The 25,254-nt window shown below is 43.2% G+C and overlaps 1 protein-coding gene across 2 annotated transcripts in view; it reads left to right on the top strand.

Annotated features, from left to right (window-relative positions):
- olfm3a (olfactomedin 3a) overlaps positions 1-25,254 on the top strand; it is a 68,427-nt gene that overhangs the window by 9,160 nt on the left and 34,013 nt on the right. For both annotated transcript variants that reach the window (XM_073062462.1, XM_073062461.1), the window contains exon 2: positions 12,937-13,080. In XM_073062462.1, the coding sequence (XP_072918563.1) occupies positions 12,937-13,080 (144 nt within the window). The remainder of the gene's footprint in view (positions 1-12,936; positions 13,081-25,254) is intronic.

The raw sequence follows: 25,254 nt of genomic DNA, 5'->3' as shown, positions 1-25,254 counted from the left end.
TCCTGAGAGGCAGGATTTATGAACACTTGGAGAGGCATAATATGATTAGGAATAGTCAGCATGGCTTTGCCAAAGACAGGTTATGCCTTACGGGCCTGATTGAATTTTTTGAGGATGTGACTAAACACATTGATGAAGGTAAAGCAGTAGATGTAGTGTATATGGATTTCAGCAAGGCATTTGATAAGGTACCCCATGCAAGGCTTATTGAGAAACTAAGGAGGTATAGGATCCAGGAGACCTTGCATATATATATATGACCCTGGTCAGACCCCACTTGGGGTACTGTGCTCAGTTCTGGTCACCTCACTACAGGAAGGATGTGGAAACCATAGAAAGGATGCAGAGGAGATTTACAAGGATGTTGCCTGGATTGGGGAGCATGCCTTATGAAAATAGGTTGAGTGAACTCAGCCTTTTCTCCTTGGAGCGGCGGAGGATGAGAGGTGACCTGATAGAGGTGTATAAGATGATGAGAGACATTGAACGTGTGGATAGTCAGAGGCTTTTTCTCAGGATTGAAATGGCTAACATGAGAGAGGTACAGAGGAGATGTCAGGGGTAACTATTTTTACACAAAGAGTGGTAAGTGCGTGGAATGGGCTGCCGGCGATGGTGGTGGAGGCGGATACGATAGGGTCTTTTAAGAGATTCCTAGATAGCTTTTCAAGGAGCTTAGAAAAATAGAGGGCTATGGGTAACCCTAGGTAATTTCTAAGGACATGTTCAGCACAGTATAGTGGGCCGAAGGGCTTGTATTGTGCTGTAGGTTTTCTATGTTTCTATGTTTCCAAAAGTGTGGATAAAGATAAAGAAAAACAAAAGATAAAAAAAGAGAACGGTAAGAGTGGAGTGAAGAAAAGTAAAGTGCAAAAGAGAAAAAGATTACAGGATTTTAAAAGCACATGAGTGTAAGAGCACTTGATTTGAATGCTTGTCATGTTCGAAATTAGGCCAGTAAACTTGTGGCTCAAATCAGTACAAAGGGGTATGATTTAGTGGTCATTACAGAGACGTGGTTGTAGGGTGGAGAGGGTTGGGAATTAAATATCCAAGGATATCAGGTAATACGGAAGGATAGGCAGGAAGGTAAGGGAGGTGGATAGCGCTCTTAATTAAAGGTGAAATCAGGGCAATAGTGAGAGATGATATAAGATCTAAGGAGCAGAATATTAAATCCATCTGGGTAGAGATTAGGAATATTAAAAGGAAAATATCACTGGTGGGAGTTGTCTATCAGCCACCAAATAAAAATATTACAGTGGCACAGGCAATAAACAGAGAAGTAACTGAGGCATGTAAGATTGGAACAGCAGTTATCATGGGGGTCTTTAACTTGCACATAGATTGGGTGAATCAAGTTGGTTGAGGCAGCCTTGAGGAGGACTTTATGAAGTGCATCCATGATGACTTCCTTGAACAGCATGTTACGAACCTATAAGGGAACGTGTTGTCTTAGATCTGATCCTGTGCAATGAGACAGGTAAAATTAGTGATCTTGTAGTTAGGGATCTTCTTGGAAAGAGTGATCACAGCATGACTGAATTTCTCACACAAATGGAGGGTTCAATAGTTCAATTTAAACCAGTGTATTATGCCTAAACAATGGATACTACAATAGGATGAGGGAGGATTTGGCTTGTGTAGACTGGGAGCACAGACCATATGGTGGGTCAGTTGAGAAACTGTGGAAAACTTTCAAAGAGATTTTTCACGGTGCTCAACAAAAGTATATTCCAGTTAAAAGCAAGGACAGTAAGGGTGGGAGAGCCAGCCTTGGATAACTAAGGAAATAAAAGAAGGCATCAAACTAAAAGCTCCTGCATACAAAGTTGCCAAAAGTAGTGGGAAACTGGAAGATTGTAAAAACTTTAAAAAGCAACAAAGTACCACTAAGTGAGCAATAAAGAAAGGGAAGCTAGATTATGAAAATAAACTAGCACAAAATTTAAAAATGGTGAATGTATGTCACCTGGAGGATGAGAAGGGGGAATTGATATTAGGTAATGAGGAAATGACTGAGTCTTTAAATGACCATTTTGTGTCGGTCTTCATGTTGGAGGACGTATCTAACATGCCAAAGAGAGATGTTGTGGATACAATGGGAGGTGAAGACCTCAATACAGCATCTATCACTGAAGAGGTAGTGCTGAGCAAATTTGTAGGCCTGAAGATAGATAAGCCCCTGGTCCTGATGTAATGCATCCCTGGGTGAAAGAAATGGCAGAAGTTATAATAGAGGCTTTGGTGATAATTTACCAAAACTCTCTGGACTCTGGACAGGTCCTGGCAGATTGGAAGACAGTGACTGTCAACCCACTGTTCAAAAAAGGATGTAGGTAAAAGGCAGGTAACTTTAAGCCAGTTAGTTTAACATCTGTAACTGGGAAAATGCTTGAAGGTATCATTAAAGAAGAAATAGTGAGACATCCAGAAAGAAATGGATCCATCAGACAGATGCAGCTTGGATTCAGCAAAGGCATGTCCCGTTTGACCAACTTACTAGAGCTCATTATAACAAGCGCAGTGGATAGAGGGGAACAGATGGACATTATTTACTTGGATTTCCAGAAGGTGTTCGATAAGATGCCACACAAAGGACTTGTCCATAAGTTAAGGATGCATAGAGTTGGGGGTGATGTATTAGCATGGATAGAGGATTGATTAACTAATAGAAAGCAGAGAGTTGGGCTACATAGGTGTTACTCTGGTTAGCAATCAGTGGTGAGCGGTGTGCTGCAGGGGTCGGTGCTGGGTCCACAACTATTCACAATATATATTAACAATTTGGAAGAAGGGAGTGAGAGTAGTGTGTCTAAGTTTGCCAACAGTACTAAATTGAGTGGAAAAGCTAATTGTGCAGAAGATACAGAGAGTCTGCAGAGGGATATAGATAGGTTAAGTGAGTGGGCAAGGGTATAGCTGATGGAGCCAATGTTGGTAAATGTGAGGTCATCCACTTGGAACAAAAAACGGAAGATCAGGTTATTGTTTAACTGGTAAAAAATTGCAGTATGCTGCTGTGCAGAGAGACTTCAAAGGTTCAAAGGTCCAATTTAATGAGATTAAAGGTCCATTTCAGAGAAATGCTTTTTCTTCACAACCATCCACAAAAACAGAGGAGTGCCCCAAAGAATGAGTGACAGTTAAATGTTAGAACCCCAAAGTCCCCCCAGTTCCCCTCCTTCCTGCACGTAAGTGACAGCAAGCAACAATCCCCCCCTCCGTCCACTGGCAAAGAAAAGCATTGGCATCTGCCACCGAGCACTCAAGTTTGAGCAAAGCAACAGCAAAGACACAGTCTTGCAGTTACCCTAAAGACTGAATTTCACCTGGTATATGGCATACCACAGGCCCACTCTCTCCCTAGTAAGGGAGAAGGAGGTCTTGAGAGAAGGACTTGGGAGTATTTATGCATCAATCACAATAGGTTGGTTTGCGGGTTCAGCAGGCTGTCAAGAAGGCAAATGGAATGCTGACCTGCATTGCTACAGTGATTGAATTTAAGAGCAGCAAGATTATACTGCAACTGTACAGGATACTGGTGAGGCCGCACCTGGAATACTGCGTGTAGTTCTGGTCTCTTATTTGAGGAAGGATACACTGGCTTTGGAGGCAGTGCAGAGGAGGTTCACCAGGTTGATTTCAGATGTGAGAAGGTTAGATTATGAAGAGAGATTAAGTCGCCTGGGACTGTACTTGCTGGAATTCAGAAGAATGAGAGGAGATCTTATAGAAACATATAAAACTAGGAAAGGGATAGATAAGATAGAGGCAGGAAAGTTATTTCCACTGATAGGTGAGAGTAGAACTAGCAGACATAGCCTCAAGATTCCAGGGGGTAGATTTAGAAAACAGAAACTCAACAGCACAATACAGGACCTTCGGCCCACAAAGTTGTGCCAAACATGTTCTTACCTTAGAAATTACTAGGGTTACCCATAGCCCTCTGTTTTACTAAGCTCCATGTACCTATCCAAAAGTCTCTTAAAAGACCCTATCGTATCTGCCTCCACCACCATTGCTGGCAGCCCATTCCATGAACTCACCACTCTCTGAGTAAAAAAACTTTCCCCAGACATCTCCTCTGTACCTTCTCTCAAGCACCTTAAACCTGTGTCCTCTTGTGGCAGCCATTTCAGCCTTGGGAAAAAGCCTCTGACTATCCATATGATCAATACCTCTCATCATTTCATATACATTTATCAGGTCACCTTTCATCCTCCGTTGCTCCAAGGAGAAAAGGCCAAGTTTACTCTACCTGTTTCCATAAGGCATGCTCCCCAATCTAGGCGTCATCCTTGATCCTTGTAAATCTTCTCTGCACCCTTTCTATTCCACATCCTTCCTGTGGTGAGGCAACCAGAACTGAGCACAGTACTCCAAGTGGGGGTCTGACCAGGATCCTATATAGCTGCAACATTACCTCTCTGCTCCTAAATTCAATTCCACGATTAATGAAGGTCAATACACCATATACCTTCTTAACCACAGAGTCAACCTGTGCAACTGCTTTAAGTGTCCTATGGACTCGGACCCCAAGATCCCTCTGATCCTCCACATTGCCAAGAGTCTTACCATTAATACTATATTATGCCATCATATTTGACCTACCAAAATGAACTACTTCACACTTATCTGGTTGAACTCCATCTGCCACTTCTTAGTCCAGTTTTGCATCCTATCAATGTCCCGCTTTAACCTCTGACAGCCCTCCACACTATCCACAACACCCCCAACCTTTGCGTCATCAGCAAACTTACTAACCCATCCCTCCACTTCCTCATCCAGGTCATTTATAAAAATCATGGAGTAAGGGTCCCAGAACAGATCCCTGAGGCACACCACTGGTCACCAACCTCCATGCAGAATATGACCCATCTCCAACCACACTTTGCCTTCTGTGGGCAAGCCAGTTCTGGATCCACAAAGCAATGGCCCCTTGGATCCTATGCCTCCTTACTTTCTCAATAAACCTTGCAATTAGGACAGAGATGAGGAGGAACTGCTCTTTGCAGAGAGTGGCGAATCTGTGAAATTCTTGGCCCAATGAAGCAGTGGAGGCTGCCTCAGTAAGTATACTTAAGACAAGGTTGGATAGATTTTTGCATAGTAGGGGAATTAAAGGTTACAGGGAAAAGGCAGGTTGGTGGAGATGAGTCCATGGCCAGATTAGCCATGATGTTATTGAATGGTGGAGCAGGTTCAAAGGGCCAGATGGCCTACTCCTGCTTCTATTTCTTATGTTCTTATGAATCTGACACTCAGTGAATGCCTGAGGCAGAGACCCTCTCAACACTGAACACCTGAACTGATCAGGTGTTGGCTCTATGGAATTGGATATAGTCACTGGGAAGAAAGCTGCAAGAGGAGGCGGAGTTTGGATGATCAAACATGATCACTGTGAATGGTTCAAGCTGGCATCAAGGACTGGAGGGTGTACTGTCATAAACAGGCCCTTCAGTCTGCTGAAAAGACACCCCCCTCTATACTAACCCTTTTTACCCACATCAGGTCTGTAGCCTTGGTAAATCCAGCAACCCCTGGTTAAAACATCTATCCTCAGATGTTTTAGACAATAGACAATAGACAATAGGTGCAGAAGTAGACCATTCAGCCCTTAGAGCCTGCGCCGCCATTTTGAGATCATAGCTGGTCATCTACTATCAATACCCGGTTCCTGCCTTGTCCCCATATCCTTTGATTCCCCTATCCATAAGATACCTATCGAGCTCCTTCTTGAAAGCATCCAGAGAATTGGCCTCCACTGCCTTCCGAGGCAGTGCATTCCAGACCCCCACAACTCTCTGGGAGAAGAAGTTTTTCCTTAACTCTGTCCTAAATGACCTACCCCTTATTCTTAAACCATGCCCTCTGGTACTGGACTCTCCCAGCATCTGGAACATATTTCCTGTCTCTATCTTGTCCAATCCCTTAATAATCTTAATGTTGCAATCAGATCCCCTCTCAATCTCCTTAATTCCAGCGTGTACAAGCCCAGTCTCTCTAACCTCTCTGCATAAGACAGTCCAGACATCCCAGGAATTAACCTTGTGAATCTACGCTGCACTTCCTCTACAGCCAGGATGTCCTTCCTTAACCCTGGAGACCAAAACTGTACACAATACTCCAGCTGTGGTCTCACCAGGGCTCTGTACAAATGCAAGAGGATTTCCTTGCTCTTGTACTCAATTCCCTTTGTAATAAAGGCCAACATTCCATTAGCCTTCTTCACTACCTGCTGCACTTGCTCATTCACCTTCAGTGACTGATGAACAAGGACTCCTAGATCTCTTTGTATTTCTCCCTTACCTAACTTTACACCGTTCAGATAATAATCTGCCTTCCTGTTCTTACTCCCAAAGTGGATAACCTCACACTTATTCACATTAAACGTCATCTGCCAAGTATCTGCCCACTCACCCAGCCTATCCAAGTCACCCTGAATTCTCCTAACATCCTCATCACATGTCGCACTGCCACCCAGCTTAATATCATCAGCAAATTTGCTGATGTTATTCTCAATGCCTTCATCTAAATCGTTGATGTAAATTGTAAACAGCTGTGGTCCCAATACCGAGCCCTGTGGCACCCCACTAGTCACCACCTGCCATTCCGAGAAACACCCATTCACCGCTACCCTTTGCTTTCTATCTGCCAACCAGTTTTCTATCCATGTCAATGTCTTCCCCCCAATGCCATGAGCTTTGATTTTACCCACCAATCTCCTATGTGGTACCTTATCAAATGCCTTCTGAAAATCGAGGTACACTACATCCATTGGATCTCCCTTGTCTAACTTCCTGGTTACATCCTCGAAGAACTCCAATAGATTAGTCAAGCATGATTTGCCCTTGGTAAATCCATGCTGGCTCGGCCCAATCCTATCACTGCTATCTAGATATGCCACTATTTCATCTTTAATAATGGACTCTAGCATCTTTCCCACCACCGATGTCAGGCTGACAGGTCGATAGTTCTCTGTTTTCTCCCTCCCTCCTTTCTTAAAAAGTGGGATAACATTAGCCATTCTCCAATCCTCAGGAACTGATCCTGAATCTAAGGAACATTGGAAAATGATTACCAATGCATCCGCAATTTCCAGAGCCACCTCCTTTAGTACCCTAGGATGCAGACCATCTGGACCTGGGGATTTGTCAGCCTTCAGTCCCATCAGTCTACTCATCACCTTAATCTACATTTCTCCTTAAGTTTTCTCCTTAATCCTCTTACCCCAACTTTAAAAGCTGCCCCTCTGGTTTTAACATACCTGTTTCTAGTGTCAATCTTTTCTCTCTTAGTCTTTCAAAAGGTTACAGGGAATGGTATAAAACCCTAAGATATAGCAGCAGAATCAGACCACCCGGTCCACTGAGTCTTCTCCACCATTCCATTTTGGCTGATTTTTTTTTAAGACCATAAGATATCAGAGCAGAGTTAGGCCATTCATCAAGTCTGCTCTGCCATTTCATGCTGTTTGATCCGTTCTTCCTCTCAGCACCAATCTCCTGCCTTCCCCCTCACCCCCCGTATCCCTTCATGCCTTGACCAATGAAGAATCTGCTAACCTCTGCCTTAAATATACCCAGTGATGGCCTCCACAGCCATCTGTGGCAATGAATTTCACAGATTCACCATACTTTGCCTAAAGAAATTCCTCCTCATCTTCATTCTAAAAGGACACCCCTCTGTTCTGAAGTGGTGTCCTCTGATCTTAGATTCCCCCACCATAGGAAACATCCGCTCCACATCCACTCTATCAAGGTCACTCCTCATTCTTCTGAATTCCAGTGAATAGAGACTAAGAAACATCAAATGCTCTTCATATGATAAGCCATTCAATCCTGGTATCATTTTTGTGAACCTCCTTTGAACCCTCTCCAGTTTCAACACATCCTTTCTAAGATAAGGGACCCAAACTGCTCATAATACTGTTAGGTGAGGCCTCGCCAGTGCTTTATAAAGCCTCAACATTACGTCCTTGCTTTTATATTATAATCCTCTTGAAATGGATGCTAACATCGCATTTAGACCATAAGACATAGGAGCAGAATTAGACTATTCAGCCCATCGAGTCTACTCTGCCATTCCATCATGGCTGATCCTTGATTCGACTCAACCCCATACATCTGCCTTCTCGCCATATCCTTTGATGGCCTGACTGATCAGGAAATGATCAACTTCCGCCTTAAATATACGCACAGACTTCCCTTCATCACAGTCTGTGGCAGAGCATTCCACAGATTTACTGTTCTCTGGCTATATAAAAAAAATCCTCCTTACCTCCATTCTAATGAGAACAGGTTTCAGGTTTCTTGCAGCTGCTGTGCTCTGCACCTTGGAGTTCCAGGACTGTCTTTTTCTTCCTTCCTTTCTCCACTTTATCTCCCTCTACTTACACCTCCTCAAGGGTATTAACTCCCATTAACAAGTCTTCACATGGCATCTACCTCATCCAGATTCTTTTACTCTTCACCCTAGCACAAATTTTCACCTTGTTGTTTCCAGCCACCACTTCCCTACTGTCCCCCTTCTCTGCAACTTAAAACATGCCTTTTAAATTTTTTCCTTATCAGCTGAAATTGTAGCTCAGTTTTTCACTCTCCACAGATGCTGTTGCTCCTGCTGAGCATTTCCATTCTAATTTAATGTTTCTATTTTGGCTGTAAAATACCAAAAACATGCATTCTTAGAGAACTTTGAAATGTAGCTTCCTCACCACAGACTCAACTTACAAGTTAACCTTTAGGGAATCCTGCACAAGGACTCCCAAGTCCTTTTGCACCTCAGGTTTTTGAATTCTCTCTCCAATTACAAAATAGTCTTTGCTTTTATTTCTCCTATTAAAGTACATGACCATACATTTCCTGACATGGTATTCCATCAGCCACATCTTTGCCCAGTTTTTGATACTGAGTCCTTCTGTAGCCTCTCTTTTCCTCAAAACTACCTTGCCTCTCCACTTAGTTAGGCCACAAACCATCAATTATGTCTTCCAAATCATTGACATATAACATAAAAATAAATGGTCCCAGCACAAACCCCTGTGGAACACCACTAGTCACCAGCAGCCAACCAGAAAAGGCTCCCTTTATTCCCACTCATTGCTTCCTGCCAATTAGCCAATGCTCTATCCATGCTGGTATCTTTCTGGTAATACTATGAGCTCTTAACTTGTTAAGCAGCCTCATGTGTGGCACCTTGTCAAAGGCCTCCTGAAAATCCAAATGCACAACATAAACTGATTCTCCTTTGTCTATCCTGCTTGTTATTTCTTTAAAGAATTTCATCAAATTCATCTGGCAAGTTTTTCCCTTGAAGAGATTATGCTGACTAACACCTATTTTTCATGTGCTTCCAAGTATCCCAAAACAACATCCTTAACAATTGACTCCAACATATCTCAGCCACTGAGATCAGACTAGCTGGCCTATTAGTTTCCTTTCTTCTGCCTCTCTCCCTTCTTGAAGAGTGGGGTGCTATTTGCAATTTTCCAGTCCTGCAGAACCATTCCAGGATCATTACTAATGCCTCCATGATTTCTTCAGCCACCTCTTTCAGAACTTTGGGGTGTGTACTATATGGTCTTATCTACCTTAAAACCATTCTGTTTCCCAAGAATGTTCTCCATAGTAATGTCAACTTCACACACCTCTGCCTCCTGACACTCTCAAACTTCCAGCATATTGCTAGTATCTTCCACAGTGAAGAGTGATGCAAAATACTTTTTCAGTTTATCTGCCATTTCCTTGTCCCCCATTGCTACCTCTGCAGCATCATTTTCCAGTTGTTTGATATCTACTCTCACCTCTCTTTTGTACTTTATATAACTGAAGAAACTTTTGGAATCCTCTTTAATATTATTGGCTAGCTTACCTTCGTATTCCATCTTTAGCTTCTTAATGATTTATTTTAATTGCCTTCTGTTGGTTTTTAAAAGATTCCCAATCATCTACCTTCCCACTAAATTTTAATCTGTTATAATGTTTATGTTCTTATGCCCACTCTTTGGCCTTTATGTTAGTTTTGACTTTTATGCCAGCCACAGTTGTGTTATCCTGTCTTTAGAATGCTTCTTCCTCTTCAGGATGTTTATATCCTGCACCTTCTGAATTGTTCCCAGAAATTCTAACCACTACTGCTCTGCCGTCATCCCTGTCAGTGTTCTTTTCCAGTCATTTCTGGCCAACTCCTTTCTCATGCCTTTGTAGTTCCCTTTACTCCACTGTAATACTGATATATCTGACTTTAGCTTCTCCTTCTCAAATTACAGGGTGAATTAAATTATATTATGATCACTAAACTCTCAGGGCTCCTTTGCTTTAACAATTCTGGTTCATTGCACTCAATCCAGAATAGTTGATCTCCAGTGGGCTGCTCTAAAAAGCCACCTCGTAGGCACTCTGGAAATTCACCCTCCTGTAATTCAGCACCAGCCTAATGTTCCCAATCTACCTACATATTGAAGTTCCCCATGACTATTGTAACGATGCCCTTTTGGCATTTCTATCTCCCATTGTAAATTGTAGACCACATCTATACTGCTGTTTGAGGAGTCTATATATAACTCCCATTGGGGTCATTTTCGCCTTGCATTTCCTTAGCTCTATCCACAACGATGCAATACCTTCTGATCCCATGTCCTCCTCTTTCTAATGATTTGATTTCAATTTTTATCAGCAGAGCCACACAAACCCCTTTACCTTTTGATATAATGTGTATCCTGAGATGTTAAACTCACCAGTTATAATCTTCTTTCAGCCATGATTCAGTGCTGCCCACAACATCATAACCAGTCTATAACATCATAACAATCTATGTACAAGTTCATCTACCTTATCCTGTTTACTGTGCACATTCAAATGTAACACCATCAGTCCTGTATTCACCCTTTTCAATTTTGTCTGCCTTTTACATTGCAACTCATCCTTTTGACTACAATTTTATCCTACCATCAACCTCTCCTTGCTAGCAGTCTCACTACACTGCCACTGTTCGTAAACCAACTACCTTATCCTCAACACTATCACTCTGGTTCCCATGCCTCTGCCAAATTACTGTAGTTTAAACCCTCCCAAACAACTGCAGCAAATCTGACCGCAAGGATATTGAATCCTCTCCGGTTCAGGTGTAGCCAATCCTTTTTATACAAATCATACCTCCCTCAGAAGAGATCCCAATGATCCATAAATCTGAACCCCTGCTCCCTACACCAGTTCCTCAGCCACACATTCATCTGCCATATCATCTTATTCTTCCTCTTGTTGGCTTGTGGCACAGGCAGCAATCCAGAGATTACTACCCTGGAGGTCCTGTTTTTCAGCTTTCTAGCTAGCTCCCTAAATTCTCTCTTCAGGACCTTATCGTCTTTCTACCTCTCAAGCTCATTATTCTGGCAGAATTATTGTGGAATATGATTGTTCTGTGAGCTAGCATTCTCTTGATAGGCTAAATGGTCTGTTTTTTAAGGGGTGAGGATATATGGTAAATTCTCAACTCTCCCTGAACATTCTCCACTGTCCTTTCCAATATGGAAAATTCACACTGGGCAAGACAGTAGGGAAATGAATGAAAAATAGTTAACAGAAACATTTGAATGCTTGGAGTGGTGCAGTGGAGAAAAACACTGTCCCCGCATAATGTTCTGGTTCAGTCCTGATCTCCAGAGATGTCCATGTGGAGTTTGCACATTTTCTCTGTGACTCCGTGGGTTTCCCCTGGGGGCTATAGTTCCCTCCCATATCCCAAAGATGTGTGGGCTGGCAGGTTAATTTTCCACAGTAAATTGTCCCCAATGTGTGGGCGAGGGGTGCAATTTGGGGGGAATTGATGGGAATGTTGGAAAAATAAAATGGGATTGGTGTAGGATTGGCATCAATAGGTGACTGAGGGAAAACACGGACTCAATTGGCTGAAAAGCTGAGGAACTATGAGTCTATGAGACACAGTTTAACTTAAAGAAAGTCTGCTTTTCATCTCTTGATTTTTGTTTAGTTTGTATTGTAACCACAATAGGAGCAGGAGGTCACAACAGGAGAGAGAAATTTGTTGGTGGAAAATGAGGTTGGCGTCATTCAATGTCTGTAGTGAGATGCTGAAGATGTTCTATAGGTCAGTTGTGGAGAGCGCCCTCTTCTTTGTGGTGGCGTGTTGGGGAGGAAGCATTAAGAAGAGGGACGCCTCACATCTTAATAAGCTGGTAAGGAAGGCGGGCTCTGTCGTGGGCAAAGTACTGGAGAGTTTAACATCGGTAGCTGAGCGAAGGGCGCTGAGTAGGCTACGGTCAATTATGGAAAACTCTGAACATCCTCTACATAGCACCATCCAGAGACAGAGAAGCAGTTTCAGCGACAGGTTACTATCGATGCAATGCTCCTCAGACAGGATGAAGAGGTCAATACTCCCCAATGCCATTAGGCTCTACAATTCAACCGCCAGGTCTTAAGAACTTTTTAAAAGCTATTATTAATGCTTTTTGAGATAGTGATTTAGATGCATATCATATTTTTTACTGAGTTAAGTATTGTATGTAATTAGTTTTGCTACAACAAGTGTATGGGACATTGGAAAAAAAGTTGAATTTCCCCATGGGGATGAATAAAGTATCTATCTATCTATCTCTATCTATCTAGATTGCTGAAAGTGGCAGGAGGAGTATCAAGAAAGAGAGCAGGATGAGAGAGGGCGAGAGAGAAAAGGAGAGAGAAACACACACAGAAAAGAAGAGGAAAGAGGGGCAGAGACACCAATAAAGAGGAAAACAGTATCACATGGGTAGAGAAGCAGCATTCAGCAAACAAATGAACAGACAGCTACAGAGAACAGATGCAGATGGTTGATGAGGTGATAAAATGACAAATGTGAAGGGTTAAACAGGGAACAGTTACTGCACTGTGCTGCCAGTTATTGGTAAACTGTTCGACCTTGCCTCCACAGTCTGTCAGGCTGAGGGAAGGCTGGCAAGTCTACAGCTCGGCCCAGGACCCTGATGGAAGATGCATCTGCACAGTAGTGGCTCCGGAGCAGAACCTGTGCTCCAGGGATGCACGCAGCAAGCAACTGCAACGGCTCCTCGAAAAGGTATGTTTCCACTCAGAGTGATCTTATGTGGCAGACAGAGATTTTCATAAAGGTGCTCATTGCGGTATTGATACGGTTCCAAATTCCTAGTCAGACAGCTCAGAACCAGGCCCTTCAGCCCAACTAAGTATTTATGCTGACCAAGCTACCTACCAGAGCCTGTCCCATTTAAATTCATTTGCCCATTCCGCTTACCTTTCCAATCCAGATACCTGCCAAAATGTCTTTTATTATTAAAATAGAGATGTCATTGTACCTACCTCTAGCAGCTCATTCCACATATCCATCACTCTCCTGGTGAAAAATCTGGCCCTTAGCTCCCCTTTAAACTATTCCCCTCTCACCTTATACCCATTACCCCTAGTTTTAAACTTCCCTACCCTGGGGAAGAGACTGTGATTTTCTGCCATATCTATGCACCTGTCAATAAAATAAGTGAGCATTTTGTCAATAAAACACGCGAGAGTCATTTTATGTGCTTAACAAAAGCTGCAGCCCTTTATGAACAGACCAAAAGCCATTGCCTTACACTGCTGTCATTACGTCAGACACCATCTCTAAAGCAAATAACTCAATGACGGTGTGTGCGAATTATGTAGAACAGTTTCTATTTTGAACAATTTGTGTCATCTGTCACCCGTTGCATTACTCTACATACCTCATAGTTTTATAAACATCTATAAGTTCACCCCTCAGCCTCCTATGTCTCAGGGAAAACCGTCCCATCCTGTGCAGTCTATCATCTATCAGGGAAATAACACTTGGCTTTGGGGTAACACAGCCACTGCCTCACAGATGAAAAGATCCAAGTTCCAACCACATCTCCAGTGATGTCGGTGTGGAGTTTGCAGGATCTTTCTGTAAACATAAGGGGCTCCTGCAGGTGCTTTGATTGCTTCCCAATCACATATATATGTGTGTGTTGGACACTGTAAGATGTGTCTGAGTGTGTGAGTGAGTGGGAGATTCTGTGGGGAGAATTGAATAGAATTTGCAAATGGCAGTATTTAGAGCACAGAATACTACAGCAAAGGAAGAGGCCCTTTGACCCATTGACCCAATCAAATTAAATTAATAATCAAATGTTCAAGTCAAAGTTTATTATCATTCAACATTATCATGGGAAAAAGAACAATAGTGTGGACGATTATCTAAATGGGGAGAAGGTTCAAACATCAGAAGTACAGAGGGACTTGGGAGACCTCATGCAAGACTCCAGAAGGCTAACTTACAGGTCGAGTTTGTGGTAAAGAAGGCAAATGAAATGTTGGCACTTATTTCATGGGGAATAGAATATAAAAGCAAGGAGATAATGCTGAGCCTTTATAAGACACAAATCAGGCTGCACTTGGAGTATTGTCAAGAGTTTGGGGTCCCATATCTCAGAAGGGATGTGTTGTCTTTGGAGAGAGTCCAGAGAAGGTTCACAAGGATGATTCTGGGAATGATGGAGTTAACATATGAGGAGCATTTGGCAGCTTTGGGCCTGTACTCACTGGAATTTAGAAGAATGAGGGAGGAATCTCATTGAAATCTACTGAATATTGAAAGGACTAGATAGGGTACGTAGACAGGTTTTTTCCTGTCGTGGGGCTATCCAGAACGAGGAGACACAACCTCAAAATTGAAGGTTACCTTTTAGAACAGAGGTAAGAAGGAAAATTTTAGCCAGAGAGTTGTGAATCTATGGAATGTTCTGCCACACACTATAGATGTATGGGGTTGAATGGGATTCAGGATCAGCTATGATGGAATGGCAGAGCAAACTCAATGGTCTGAATGGCCCAAATTCAGTTCCTGTGTCTTATGGTTCTATGGTCTTAAAAGGTTTACCAGGATGTTGTCTGGATTAGAGACATAGTCAGGCTTTGAACAAAATCTAGAAGAGGTTTATCAGGATGTTGTCTGGATTAGAGACATATTCAGGCTTTGAACAGAGTCTAGAAGAGGTTTATCAGGATGTTGTCTGGATTAGAGACATATTCAGGCTTTGAACAGAGTCCAGAAGAGGTTTATCAGGATATTGTTCGGATTAGAGAGCATGAGCTATAAGAAGAGCTTAGATAAACATGGGTTGATTTCGCTGGGGTGCAAGAGGTGAAGGCAGAGAGAAGAGCCCACAGGACCTCCCTAAAGGTTAGCTTTCAGGTTGAGTTAGTGATAAGGAAGGCAAATACAATTTTAGCATTAATTTTGGAGTATTATGAGCAGTTTTGGGCCTCTTGTCTAAGAAATGATGGAGAGTGGATTGGACAGTAGCCAGAGGAGTTTCACAAGAAAAATTCCAGAAATGAAAGGGTTAATGTATGAGGAGTGTTTGATGGCTCTTGAACAGTCCTGCTGAAGGGTCTCAGCCCGATACGTTGACTATACTTTTTTCCATAGATGCTACCTGAGTTCCTCCAGCATTTTGTGTATATTGCTTGGATTTCCAGTATCTGTAGATTTTCTCTTATCTGGGACTGTACTCACTGGAGTTCAGAAGATTGAAGGAGGTTCTCCTTGAAACCTATTGAATATTGAAAGGCCTAGAGTGGAGTGGAGAGGATGTTTCCGATAGTGGATGAGTCTAGGACTAGAGAGCACAGCCTCAGAATAGAAGCCTGTCCATTCAGAACAGAGATGAGGAGGAACCTCCTTAGCTAGGGGGTGGTAAATCTGTGGAATTCATTGCCACAGACAGCATTGAAGTTCAAATCATCAGGTATATTTAAAGCAGGACCTGATAGGCTTCTCAATGGAGAGAGTTAAAAGCACCAAGTTTCTGACAGCGCACATAACAGACAATCTCACCTTTATCCCTCAACACCACCTCTTTAGTCAAAGGGTACAGCTGTGTCTTCACCTCCTGAAGAGACTGAGGCGAGCAAGGTTTCACTCCCCCAATTCTAATCAACTTTTACAGCAGCACCATTGAGATTGTCCTGACCAACTGCAACACCAGCTGCAATGGGAATTGCAAGGCATCTGACCACAAGAACAGATAGTGGAAAAGCCGCAGAGAGAGGTATTTTTAAGACCTCAAAGTCAGGAAGAAAAGCGGTTTAGAATGGTGCAACTAATGTTCTGAGCTGTGCGTATTTCAATGCCAGGAGTATTTGTGGGAAAGGGAGATGACCTCAGGGCATAGATCAACACCTGGAATTATAATAGTAAAACAATGAGACATTGGAGGAGAATTAGGCCATTTTGCCCATTGAATCTGCTCGCCATTCAATAATGGCTGAACCTTATTTCCCCTCCTCAGCCCCACTCCCTGGTGTTTTCCCCATAACTTTTGATTCTGTGGCCAATCAAGACCTTATCAATCTCCTCCTTAAATACAGTTGCTGTGGTAATAAATTCCACAATTCACCACCTTCTGGTTAATGAAATTTCACCACATCTCTATCTTAAATAGACACCCCTCTATCCTGAGGCTATGCCCTCTTGTCCTAGACACCCCTACTACAGGAAACATCCTTTCCACATCTACTCTTCTCGGCCTTTCAAAATTCAAAAAAGTTTCATTGAAATCCCACCTCATGCTTCTAGATTCTAATGAATACAGGTCCACAGCTATCAAACATTCCTCATATGATAACCCACTCATTCCCAGAATCATCCTTGAACCTCCTCTGAATCCTGTCCAATACCAGCACATGGAGGAGCCCAAAACTATTCACAATATTCAAGGTGAGGTCTCATCAGTGTCTTATAAACCCTCAGCATTACATCCCTGCTCTAGTATTCTAGAGCTCTGGAAATGAATGCTAACATTGCATTTGCCTTCCGCACCACAGACTCTACCTGAAAGTTAACCTTTAGGATATTCTGCACGAGGACTCCCAGATTCTTTGCATCTTAGATTCTTTGATTTTCACCCCATGTAAAGAATAGTCTGCACATTTATTTCTATTACTAAAGTGCAATAAATTTTCCAATGTTGTATTACATTCGCCACTTTCTTGCCCTTTAGAGAGACGGTTGTAGGAGTGGCAGCACTGAACGCTCAATATTCCGTGGTTCCGATGCTTTAGACATGATAATGCAGAAGGGATTAAAGAGGGAGGGTGGCATTACTCTTTAGGGAAAATATCACAGCAATGCTCAATCAGGACAGACTAAAGATTTCTTCCAGTGCGACTTTATGGGTGGAACTGAGGGATAAGATTGTTATCACCATATTAATGGAGTTATATTGAGAATATGCAATAACTGATCTGCTATTTGGGAATGAGAGAGGGCAGGTGACAGCTGTTTGTGTCAGGAAACACTAAATTATGGAAAAGTATAGATCTGATCATTCTGTTGAGATTTTAAAATGGAGAAAGGCCAATTTTGATGGTATCGGAAAGGATCTAACAAGTGTGGATTGGGACAGGCTGTTTTCTGGCAAAGGTATACCTGGTAAGAGGGAGACCTTCGATAGTAAAATTTTGTGAGTACAAAGCTTTTATGTTCCTGTCAGAACAAAATGCAAAGATTACAGGTTTATGGAACCTTGGTTTTCGAGAGATATTGAGACCCGGTTAAGGAAAAAAGACCGTAAGACCATAAGATCACTTGATTCTGGCATGGACCCAGAGGACTGGAAGATTGTAAATGTCACTCCACTCCTTAAGAAGGGAGGAAAGCAAAAGAAAGGAAATTATAGTCTAGTTAGCCTAACCTCAGTGGTGGGGAATGTGTTGAAGTCTATTATTCAGGATGAGATTTTAGGGTACTTGTAGATTAATGATAAAATAAGTCAAAGTCAGCCCGGTTTCTGTGAAGGGAAATCTTGCCTGACAAATCTGTCAGAGTTCTTCAAGGAAGTAACAAGTAGGGTGTACAGAAGAGAGGCAGTGGATATCATCTACTTGGATTTTCAGAAGGCATTTGATAAGATGCCACACTTGAGACTGATTAACAAGGTAAAATCCTTTGGCATTACAGGAAAGCTACTGGGATGGATAGAGGAATGGCTGACAGGCTGGGGGCAATGATTGGGAATAAAAAGGGCCTTTTCTGGTTGGCTGCTGTTGACTAGTGGTGTTTCTCAGGAGTCAGTATTGGGACCACTACTTGTCACATTGTTTGTCAATGATTTGAATAATGGGATTGGTGGCTTTGTGGCAAAGTTTGCAGATTATACAAAAATAGATGGAGGGGGTAGATAGTGCTGTGGAAGCAATGCGATTGCAGCAGGAATTAGAGAAATTGTAGGAATGGGCAAAAAAGTGGCAGATGGAATACAGTGCTGGGAAATGTATGATAATATATTTTAGTAAAAGGAACAATAGTGTGGACTATTATTTAAATGGGGAGAAGGTTCAAACATTAGAGGTGCAGAGGGACTTAAGAGTCCTCGTGCAAGACTCGCAGAAGATTAATTTACAGGTTGTGTCTGTGGTAAAGAAGGCAAATGCTAAGTTGCCATTTATTTCAAGAGAATGTAAAAGTAAGGAGATAATTCTGAGCCTTTATAAGACACTAGTCAGGTCACACTTGGAGTATTGTCAACAGTTTTGGGCTCCATATCTCAGAAACGATGTGTTGTCATTGGAGTGAGTCCAGAGGAGGTTCATCAGGATGATTCTGGGAATGAAGGGGTCAACATATAAGGAGCATTTGGCAGCTTTGAGGCTGTACTCACTGGAATTTAGCAGAAAGTGGAACCTACCGAATGTTGAAAGGACTAGCTAGCGCTGATTTGAGAAAGGGTGTTCCTAGGGTGGGGGTATCCAGAACTAAAGGGCACAGCCTCAACATTGACGGACATCCTTTCAGAATAGAGGTAAGGAGGAATTATTTTAGCTAGAGGGTAGTGAATCTGTGGAATGCTCTGCCACAGAGTGCAGAGAAGGTCACATCCATGGGTATATTTAAGGCTGGAGTTGATCGTTTCCTGATCAATCAGGGCATCAAAGGTTATGGTGAGAACCATAGAACCATAGAACACTACAGCACAGTTCAGGCCCTTCAGCCCTCCATGTTGTGCCGACCCATATAACCCTTAAAAAAAGGTACTTAACCCACACTACCCCATAACCCTCCATTTTTCTTTAATCTATGTGCCTATCCAAGAGGCTCTTAAATACCCCTAATGTTTTAACCTCCACCACCATCGCTGGCAAGACATTCCAGGCACTCACAATCCTCTGTGTAAAAAACTTACCCCTGATGTCTCCCCTACACTTCCCTCCCTTAAATTTGTACATATACCCTCTGGTGTTTGCTATTGGTGCCCTGGGAAACAGGTACTGACTATCCACCCTATCTATGCCTCTCATAATCTTGTATACCTCTATCAAGTCCCCTCTCATTCTTCTACACTCCAAAGAGAAAAGTCCCAGCTCTGCTAATCTTGCTTCATATGACTTGTTCTCCAAACCAGGCAACATCCTGGTAAATCTCCTCTGCACCCTCTCCATAGCTTCCACATCCTTCCTATAATGTGGTGACCAGAATTGAACACAATACTCTAAGTGCGGTCTCACCAGAGATTTGTAGAGTTGCAACATGACCTCTCTACTCTTCAACTCAATCCCCCTGTTAATGAAGCCTAGCATCCCATAGGCCTTCTTAACTACCCTATCAACCTGTGCAGTGACCTTGAGGAATGTATGGATTTGAACCCCAAGGTCCCTTTGTTCATCCACACTCTATAGTAACTGACCATTAATCCTGAACTCAGTCTTCTGGTTTGTCCTCCCAAAATGCATCACCTCACACTTCTCCAGATTGAACTCTGCTATTTTTCTGCCCAACTCTGCAACCTGTCTATATCCTCTTGTAACCTTCGACCACTGACAGCTCCATCCACAACTCCTCCAATCTTCGTGTCATCCACAAACTTACTCACCCATCCTTCTGCCTCTACATCCATGTCATTTTTAAAAATCACAAATAGCAGGGGTCCCAGGACAGATCCCTGGGGCACTCCACTAGTCACTGACCTCCAGGCAGAATACTTTCCTTCTACAACTACCCTCTGCTTTCTTCCTTTAAGCCAATTTTTTATCCAAACAGCCAAGGTTCTACTTATCCCATGCCTCATGACTTTCTGGATGAGTCTCTCATGAGGGATCTTGTCAAATGCTTTGCTGAAGTCCATGTAGACCACATTCACTGCCCTACCCTCATCAATTTCTTTTGTTACTTCTTCAAAAAACTCAATCAGTCTCGTGAGGCACGATCTTCCCTTCACAAAGCCATGTTGACTATCCATGAGTAGACTGTACTTCTCCAAATGCTCGTAGATCCTATCCTTAAGAATCCTTTCCAGTAGTTTGCATACCACCGACATAAGACTCACCGGGTCTATAGTTCCCAGGTTTTTCCCTATTACCTTTTTTAAACAAGGGAACTACATTTGCCATTCTCCAGTCCTCTGGCACTTCCCCTACAGCCAAAGAGGATTCAAAGATCATAGCTAATGCTCCTGCGATCTCTTCTTTCAATTCCCACAACAACCTGGGATGTATCATATCCAGCCCTGGGGATTTATCAATCTTAATGTTTCTAAGAAGATCCAGCACTTCTTCTTCCTTAATCTCCACATTGTCCAGCACACAGGCCTGCTCTACTTCGACCTTATCCTGATCAAGATCCTTTTCACTTGTGAATACTGAAGCAAAGTATTCATTTAGGACCTCCCCATCCTCCTGTGCCTCCAGGCACATGTTGCCCTCTTTATCCTTTAGCGGTCCCACCTTCATTCTCGTCATCCTCCTATTCTTCACAATTGCATAGAATGCCTTGGGTTTCTCCTTTATCCTACATGCCAATGCCTTCTCATGCCCCCTTCAAGCTCTCCTAAGTCCTTTCTTTAGCTCCTTCCTGGCTACCCTATATTTCTCATAAGCCCCTCCTACTTCCTGCTTCTTATATCTAACATGTGCTTCCTTTTTCCTCTTGATGAGTTGCCTCACATGTTTCGTCAGCCACGGTTCCCTTTTTCTACCATTTTTTCCTTGCCTCAGTGGGACAAACCTATCCTGAATCCAGCTCAAGTGGTCCCTAAACTTCTCCCACATTACTTCTGTGCTTTCCCCTTTGAACATCTGTTTCCAATTTACCCTCGCTAGTTCCTGCCTCATCCCTTCAAAGTTAGCCCTTCCCCAGTTAAGCACTTTACCATTTCATCTAATTTTATCCCTTTCTATAGCTATGCTGAAGCTAAGGGAGTTGTGGTCACTCTCACCAAAATGCTCCCCCACCAAGAGGTCTGTCACCTGACCAGGTTCATTACCCAGAACTAGATCCAGTGTAGCCTCTCCTCTCGTCGGCCGGTCCACATCCTGTGTCAGGAATCCTTCTTGAACACACCTGACAAATTCAGCCCCATCTGTCTCCCTTGCACTCAGGAGGTGCCAGTCAATATGAAGGAAGTTGAAATCACCCATAACTACTACCCTGTATTTCCTGCATTCTAAAATTCTAAAATCTGCCTGCTTATCTGCTCCTCAGTGTCCCGAGGGCTATTTGGAGGCCTATAGACTACTCCCAGCACAGTGATTGATCCCTTCCTATTTCTGACTTCCACCCAGACTGACTCCGTGGATACTCCTTCTGCAGCGTCCTCCTTTTCTATAGCCGTGATTCTATCCCTGACCAGCAATGCCACTCCCCCCACCTTTTCTACCTCCCATCCTATTCCTTTTAAAACACCTGAACCCCGGGATCTGCATCATCCAATCCTGCCCTTCCTCCAATCAAGTTTCAGTAACAGCCACAACATCGTAGTTCCACGTACTAATCCATGCTCTAAGTTCATCCTCCTTATTCCTAATACTCCTAGCATTGAAATAGACACATTTCAACCCCTTTAACTGGCTACAATTATGTTCCGTCCCCTGCCTGTCCTTCCTCATCAACTCAGAACTCTTAGCATTATGCCCTTGTCCTTCTACCTTAATCCCTGCACTCACATTCTGATTCCCAAACCCTTGCCAAACTAGTTTAAACCCTCCCCAACAGCTCTATCAAACCTGCCCGCCAGGATATTGGTCCCCCTGGGATTCAAGTTCAACCCATCCTTTTTGTACAGGTCACACCCGCCCCAAAAGAGGTCCCAATGGTCCAGAAATCTGAATCCCTGCCCCCTGCTCCAATCCCTCAGCCATGCATTTATCCTTCACCTCATTCTATTCCTATTCTCACTGTCACGTGGCACAGGGAGTAATCCCAAAATTACTACCTTTGAGGTCCTGCTTTTCAACTTCCTTCCTAACTCCCTGTAGTCTTCTTTCAGGACCTCTTCGCTTTTCCTACCTATGTCATTGGTACCAATATGTACCACGACCTCTGGCTGTTCTCCCTTCCACCACAGGATATCCTGGATGCGATCAGAAACGTCCTGGACCCTGGCACCTGGGAGGCAAACTACCATCTGAGTTTCTTTCCTGCATCCACAGAATCACCTGTCTGAACCCCTGACTATAGAGTCCCCTATCACTATTGCCTTCCTCTTCCTTTCCCTACCCTTCTGAGCCACAGGGCCAGACTCTGTGCCAGAGGCACGGCCACTGTCACTTCCCCCAGGTAGGCTGTCCCCACCACCCAACAGTACTCAAACAGGAGTACTTATTGTCAAGGGGTACAGCCACAGGGGTACTCTCTAGTACCTGACTCTTCCCCTTCCCTCTCCTGACTGTGGCCCATTTCTCTGTCCTCCGTGGCCCCGGAGTGACCACCTGTCTGTAACTCCTCTCTATCACCTCCTCACTCTCCCTGACCAGACGAAGGTCATCGAGTTCCCTAACACGGTCCCTTAGGAGTTGCATCTCAATGTACCGGGTGCAGATGTGGCCATCCAGGATGCCGGGAGACTCCAGGACCTCCCACATCTGACACCGACCACAGAAAACTGGCCTCACACACACATACTACCTCCTTTTGCAATCAACAGCTGCCTCAACTCATCCCGTTATCGCCGAAGCCCGTGGAGCCAAAGCCCTTTCACTCCGCTGCCTCTCACTCCGCTGCCCGCTCCCATCGCTGCCCGCTGGATACGGCTGCCTTCTTTTTAAACTGTTCACGCTCAACTGGCTGGTGTCACGCACCTGCATAGTTTGGCCTCTCTCTTGCCCGAGAACTCAAAATGTCTTCCCGCTGGAAATCTTTAGGTGTTCTCCCGCTGCCTTCTTGTTCCGAATCAAAAAGGCAGATATATGGAGTTAAGTGGGATCTGGGAGCAGCCATGATAGGAAGGCAAAGCAGACTTAATGGTCTGAATGGCCTAATTCTGCTCCTATGTCTTATGGTCAAAGATACAGGAGCAGAATTAGGCCATTTGGCCCATTGAGTCTACTCCGCCATTACATCATGGTTGATCCAAATTTCCTCTCAGCCCCAATCTCCTGCCTTCTCCCCATATCCCTGCATCCCTGACTAATCAAGAATCTATCCACATCTGCGTTAAATATACATTAAAACCTGGCCTCCACAGCTGCCTGTGTCAAAGAATGCCATAGATACACCACACTCTGGCTAAGTAAATTCTCCCTAATCTTTTAGAACACCCCTCTATTCCAGGGTTTAAAGACATTCAATCCTGAAATCATTTTTGTGAACCTCCTTTGAACTCTCTCCAGTTTCAGCACATATTTTCTAAGATACAGGGCTCAAAACCTGTTCACAATACTCCAAGTGTGGCCTCACCAGTGCTTTATAAAGTCTCAATGTTACATCTTTGCTTTTATATTCTAGTCCTCTTGAAATGAATGCTAACATTGCATTTGCCTTCCTCAGCACAGACTCAACCTGCAAATTAACCTTGAAGGAATCCTGCACAGGGACTGCCAGTCTCTTTGCACCTCAGTTTTTTGTATTTTTTCTCTATTTAGAAAATAGTCAGGGCTTTCATTTCATCTACCAAAGTGTGTAATCATACACTTCCCAACACTATATTCCATTTACCATTTCTTTGCCCATTCTCCTAATTTAAGTTCTTCTGTAGCCTCTCTTCTTCCTCAAAGCTACCTGTCCCTCCCCCTATTATCATATCATCTGCAAATTTTGCAATAAAGGAATCAATTCCATCTTCGAAATCACTGACATATAATGTAAAAAGAATCAGTCCAACACAGACCCCTGTGGAACACTATTAGTCACCAGCAGCCAGCCTGTATAGGCTCCCTTTATTCTCACTCTTTGCCTCTTGCCAATCAGCCACTGCTTTATCCATGCTGGAATCTTTCCTATAAAATCATGTTAATCAGCCTAATGTGTGGCACCTTGTCAAAAGCCTCCTGAAAATCCAAGTACATGTCGCCCAATTCTTCTTTGTCTATCCTGCTTCTTCAAAGAATTTCAACAGATTTTTTCCTTGAGGAAACCATGTTGACTACGGCCTAATTGCTAATAAATTCTGTCATTAACAATCCAGTGAAGTGAGAGTCACCAATCTATAGTTTCTGAGATAATCTCTATAGACCTTTTTGAAAGATGGGACAACATTAGCTACTCACCAGTTTTACAGAAAGGGACCAGCTCAGTAAGGCAACTTGGTTGGCGGAGATAAGTTAGTCCACAGAACCCATTTCCGTCTTGTGTAACTATGACTGAGCCTATATAAATACTAAGGTGTTATAAAATTTATTTTGTTATATCAAGACAGAAACTGTTGGAAACATTTGATTTTCAGAAGGCCTTTGACAAGGTGCTACACATGAGGTTGTTCAGCAAGATAAGAGCCCATGGAATTACAGGGAAGTTACTAGCATGGTTGGAGCATTGGCTGATCGGCAGAAAACAGAGAGTGGCAATAAAGTGATCCTATTCTGGCTGCCTACCGGTTACCAGTGGAGTTCCACAGGAGTCAGTGTTGGGACCGCTGCCTTTTACGATGTATGTCAATGATTTGGACTATGGGATTAGTGGATTTGTGGCTAAATTTGCCAAAGATACAAAGATAGGTGGAGGAGCGGGTAGTGTTAAGGAAACAGAGAGCCTGCAGAAACTTATATAGTTTAGGGGAAAGGGCAAAGAAGTGGCAAATGAAATACAATGTTTGAAAGTGTATGGTCGTGCACTTTGGTGGAAGAAATAAAATTGGCAGATTATTATTTAGATGGGGAGAGAATTCAAAATGCAGAGATGCAAAGGGACTTGGGAGTCCTTGTGCAAGATACCCTAAAGGTTAACCTCCAGTTTGAGTCGGTGGTGAAGGCGGCAAATGTAATGTTGGCATTCATTTCTAGAGGTATA

The sequence above is a fragment of the Hemitrygon akajei genome, chromosome 12 (genome assembly GCF_048418815.1).
Source record: "Hemitrygon akajei chromosome 12, sHemAka1.3, whole genome shotgun sequence".
Taxonomy (NCBI): domain Eukaryota; kingdom Metazoa; phylum Chordata; class Chondrichthyes; order Myliobatiformes; family Dasyatidae; genus Hemitrygon; species Hemitrygon akajei.
Note: the sequence above shows the minus strand (reverse complement) of the source record. Positions and strands in the feature narration are given on the sequence as shown.